Source organism: Aplysia californica, unplaced genomic scaffold (assembly GCF_000002075.1).
Source record: "Aplysia californica isolate F4 #8 unplaced genomic scaffold, AplCal3.0 scaffold00136, whole genome shotgun sequence".
Taxonomy (NCBI): domain Eukaryota; kingdom Metazoa; phylum Mollusca; class Gastropoda; order Aplysiida; family Aplysiidae; genus Aplysia; species Aplysia californica.
Genome location: NW_004797406.1, coordinates 664,981 through 668,342, shown reverse-complemented (window position 1 = coordinate 668,342; position 3,362 = coordinate 664,981). Strand labels below are relative to the sequence as shown.

Below are 3,362 nucleotides of genomic sequence, written 5' to 3'. Positions count from 1 at the left end.
GTATGTGTGTGTACAGCGTGTAAGTATACATGTAAGTGTATGTGTGTGTACAGCGTGTAAGTATACATGTAAGTGTATGTGTGTGTACAGCGTGTAAGTATACATGTAAGTGTATGTGTGTCTGTGTGCACTAAGTTTAGGCCCAAAAGTGGAAGGACAATTGAGACGTCTAAAAAAAATATATGAATTTGCATTTCGCAATTCTAGAGCAGCATGTGTATTCCCGTGCCTTGGTTTTATTGATTTCCTTTATTTAGCGACGAAACAGGCACATATCGAAACCAGTTGCAGGACTAACAGAATTAAATCGTGATGAAAAATAGATCTATCTATCCATCTATCTAGCTAATTATCTATCTATGTATTTCTCTATCTATCTATCTATCTATCTATCTATCTATCTATCTATCTATCTATCTATCTATCTAACTTTCTCTCTATCTATCTGTCTATCTATCTATTTTTCTATCTATCTATCTATCTATCTATCTATCTATCTAGCTAGCTAGCTATCTAGCTAGCTAGCTATCTGACAATGTGTGTTTCATTTCCAAAAGTCGAAGTTATATCCAGTATCTCCGTCTATCTGTTTGGACACTGCGTCCCACTTAGCCCGTTTAACCCTGGCAGGCAGAGTCGAAAGAAAGATGGGGGTCTGTTCTAGTCAGCATAAAACATTTATAACCATCTACAATGAATCACTGGCCCATACATTCGGAGTCGTGCTAGTTGGTAAATTCGCTAGCCAGACTCGTGTTGTTTTATTTCGTATCTGTTCTGTCATTGAAAGATCTCTGGAGTTATGTTTCCTCTGTTTTGATTGGAGATACATATACTTTTGTTATCCAAAGTTTGATGGTGGATTCCGTAAGGAAATACTATTGTTGAACTTGTATTGTATGATTGATATCTATCGGAGTTTTTCTTTTTTTTATGTCAGCTCTGATCCTTTGCTTTTTTTACAAGAGTTCCGGTACAGCTTTCTGATACCAAAGTCCAATCTCTTTTAATATAATTTATTTTACAGATATCAAACACAGACCTTTAATCTTCGGACACTAGAGAGGAAGAGAGCAAGAAGTTACTTTCGTCTCTGGTGAATAACTGTGACTATGGCGTCATCAAGCGACCTCATATTCTTTGTCAACGGCAGGAAGGTGAGACCATTGTAGTGCATGTGTACAATAATGTATTTTTTTTTAAATTGGAAAAAGTTATAGATCAACATGAAAAGTTGCTTTAATGGAAATGAACAAGTAAGGTAAAAATAAAGGACATTGTGGGGTTTAGTGAGGTAGAAGATAAATATGTTCGAGGTAAACGCTGTTTGTACAGTTTTGGCCACGTTACACTGGTAGAGAACTACCTTTCATCTTGGGCGAAAAACTGCCTGTCCTGGACTTAATTTTTGTTTTGTGTTGAATGAATTACTAATCATGTGGAGACCTCTAAATCTGAAACCTATTTCAGAACCTATAACCTCTATTCAGGCACACATTCACGCACTTTGGGAGTAGACTGCGTTGAAAAAATGAACTATCAGTGCGTTTTGTACCTAATGTAAGCCTTACGTGACCCAACCAATGGTGAAAACCCCGGATGTGTGTACTAGGTCAAATAAGTTTCGAAAAGAGAGCTAAAGTACCTATACGTTTACCAACGTGAATCACTCCATCGCCATTAAAATGTCCAAAATTATGCGGTTAGGTTTATTTCTAAGAAGAACACCAAAAAATCCCAAACTACTCAAATCCCAAAGAGCTACATTGATGGGTTGTTGAATCCTTATTGTGTACACAGTCTGTGTCTCCTGTTATAGATGTTTGAATAATATCGAATTGGCCTATCACTCCAGTACCCTTTTAAGTATGAACCAGCAAGAAGTCTTAGAGCATCAAGCGGCAAAACAATTTAACTCAAACCATTAGTGAACACACATTTTATAGACAGTCTTACCAGATTTTAGCCGCATTGTGTTGAGTTAACTGGTTATCCAATATCCAAGCCCATGTCTATGACTTATTCGTCCAATCAAGCATCTCGAAGCGCCCACGTGTTAAGACACATGGTTTACGATGTGGCGTGATGCAGGTAGGGGGATCGGCATTTCAGCACTGATGATGCATATACTCTGTCCAAAACCAATAGAGGAGTGAGATTATTAAGCAATGTCCAGTATACGATAGTCGTGATAAAGCCCACTAATATAAAGCTGGGCGTTTGAATGAATACATAAAGAGAGGGGCATAAGGTTGAACGAAACCTTCATAAGGACAAATCTAGCCTAAAACGGAGGTTGACACCCTTATATTACATTTTTATACAGATGCACAGGGGCCCTCCGTTAGCACAGCTGGTATCATGTATTATACTACGGAGCAGATTAGTAGGCCTTGGTTCGAATCCCAGATTGAACGATCTTAAACTCGATCCTTTTGTGGAGTTTTTCAAGCCTCTCAACCCATTTGGCTTAGACATATTGGGGACGGACGTCAAATTTGGAGGCCCTGCTCTTTTTGAAAAACTTGGTAGGGAAGTTAAACCCATACGCTTACTTACTTACAGTTTCACAGATTACATACTGTGCCTTATACATCAAACAGAGCTTTCTAACTCATACTTTTGTGTGTTTTCTGCACAGGTTGTCGTGAGTAACCCCGACCCAGAGATGACCTTGCTGTTTTACCTGCGCTACAAACGTATCCTTGGGTTCAGTTTCCGGCCTTTTGCATAATTAGCAGAATGAGAAAACAGATAAAGAGTACAATAAGCTCTACGAAACAGCTATTGCAGTATATTATTATGTATAATGTACAAGTGTACAATGTTGTGAAAATTGATCATAATCACTTGTGAAAGTCAGAAACACAAAACATTAGTACTACTCACTTCCAAAATACGGACTCGGAGACACGGTTTTTTAATACTAAAAACAAGCTGTATTGGCAGTAATCGTTAAAGAAATGTGCATTTCGGCTCATACACCCCCTTCCCCCCCCCCCCCTTACAGAGAATAAGAATTACAATCAAATCCCCTTTTATGTCACGTTTTGCTGCATTTTTTACCTTCTGTTATTTTACCCACTTCTGTGACATGTCACAATATGCGATAAATAACACTGTGGTATGGCAAACGCTAGATATTCTGGTTCTGTGTTGACGTTCAGGTGTTGAATACTTTCTGTCGTTCCAATTTCTGTTTCATTTTTGTTCCAGTCGCTTTATTTTCATTTGTAGATTTCACTGGCGTCGCGTGTGTGTGTGTGTGTGTGTTGGGGGGGGGGTGTATGTGTGTGTACAGCGTGTAAGTATACGTGTAAGTGTATGTGTGTGTGCAGGTCTCTCTCTCTCTCTCTCTCTCT

General features: G+C 38.6%; 1 protein-coding gene across 1 annotated transcript in view; it reads left to right on the top strand.

Annotated features, from left to right (window-relative positions):
* LOC101862644 (xanthine dehydrogenase/oxidase) overlaps positions 1–3,362 on the top strand; it is a 54,942-nt gene that overhangs the window by 11,496 nt on the left and 40,084 nt on the right. The window contains exons 2-3 of the mRNA XM_035969304.1: positions 1,028–1,157; positions 2,642–2,699. Coding sequence (XP_035825197.1) covers positions 1,113–1,157; positions 2,642–2,699 — 103 coding nt within the window. The 5' untranslated portion in view covers positions 1,028–1,112. The remainder of the gene's footprint in view (positions 1–1,027; positions 1,158–2,641; positions 2,700–3,362) is intronic.